Source organism: Microtus ochrogaster, chromosome 2 (assembly GCF_000317375.1).
Source record: "Microtus ochrogaster isolate Prairie Vole_2 chromosome 2, MicOch1.0, whole genome shotgun sequence".
In the NCBI taxonomy this organism is placed as follows: domain Eukaryota; kingdom Metazoa; phylum Chordata; class Mammalia; order Rodentia; family Cricetidae; genus Microtus; species Microtus ochrogaster.
In genome coordinates this window covers 55,126,359-55,127,544 of record NC_022010.1, presented here as the reverse complement: position 1 = coordinate 55,127,544, position 1,186 = coordinate 55,126,359, and the positions used below count along the sequence as shown (strand labels likewise).

At 43.5% G+C, this 1,186-nt stretch overlaps 1 protein-coding gene across 1 annotated transcript in view; it reads right to left on the bottom strand.

Moving 5' to 3' along the window:
- Cfap44 (cilia and flagella associated protein 44) overlaps positions 1 to 1,186 on the bottom strand; it is an 81,884-nt gene that overhangs the window by 68,871 nt on the left and 11,827 nt on the right. The window contains exon 5 of the mRNA XM_005345015.3: positions 228 to 390. Within this exon, the coding sequence (XP_005345072.1) occupies positions 228 to 390 (163 nt within the window). The remainder of the gene's footprint in view (positions 1 to 227; positions 391 to 1,186) is intronic.

Genomic DNA, 1,186 nt, shown 5'->3' with positions numbered 1-1,186 from the left:
ACTTCGAGGCCAGCTTGCACTACACATCAAGACCCTATCATAAAAAGAAAGAAAGAGAAAGAAGAAAAGAGAAGGGCTTAAAATAAAGACAGCTGCGCATCTTATGAGACCCCCACAACACCCTGCATGCCACTGGTGCCTAACTGCCAATGTGGCATCCACAGAAAGACCGAATAGGGCTCTCCTGCCCCTCCCCGGCTCACCCAGGTCACTAACTGCTAGCATACCCCAATGGCACCGATTCCTTGACCACTGCTACTCTGCAGGTACATTTGCTCCTTGGTTCTAAAATTCAGCAGGACCAACTGGTTCCCAGCGATGTACAACAGGGTACTGGAATCCAGAAGCTGTAGGTTAGCTCGTTTTTTGCAGTCATAGCCAAAAGAATGTCTGAGGTTAGGCTGCTAAGGAAATTAGTGAGGCAGATCAGCCATCTGGAACAGGATGAGGGTTTCGAACAATGGAGTCCGCTTTTAAAATCAATATTCTTTTAAAACGATAAAGATTTGAAATAAATCTTTACCCCAAAACTAGGAATCTTCCTATGGATCATAAAGACAATTTTATTTTTAAAGTAAGTGAAAATGCTTATAGAGCAATTTAGCTTCTACTTTAATTTTTATGAAGGCAATCCTGTGATCTGGGGATAAGCAGATAGCCTTTCTAAAGAGGTATCATTTTCCTCTGTACCACAAAAGCAGAACCACGCCATTAATGTGGGGCCAAGTCCACATCTTCACCTTTGAGTCGGCTAGTCAAGTTTGTTCAACAGTAAATATTATTTTTATTTTTATTTATGTGGTGTGTGTATGTGTATGAGTGTGTGGGGTGTGTGTGCATGTGTGTGTATATGTGTGTGAGTGTGTGTGTATGTGTATATGTGTGTGTGTGTGTGCGTATGGGTGTGTGTTTTCTCTTCTTCCACTTTGGGTTCCAGGGACTAAACTCAGGTCATCAGGCTTGTGTGATAAGTGTCTTTACTCACTGATCCATCCGCTACAAAGATTTTATAGGCCTCTTGGTTGATGTTGAAAGGAATTTAAAATGCTGGTATGTTGGAGCAGCTGCGTAGTTTATTGGGCTGGGCCTGACAATCCGATTCTCCTGCCTAGAGTAAGAGAGTGAGAGGAACGGGCAGCCTCCTGAAAGCCATCCTCTGACATCTCTGCACATGCCCTGACACACG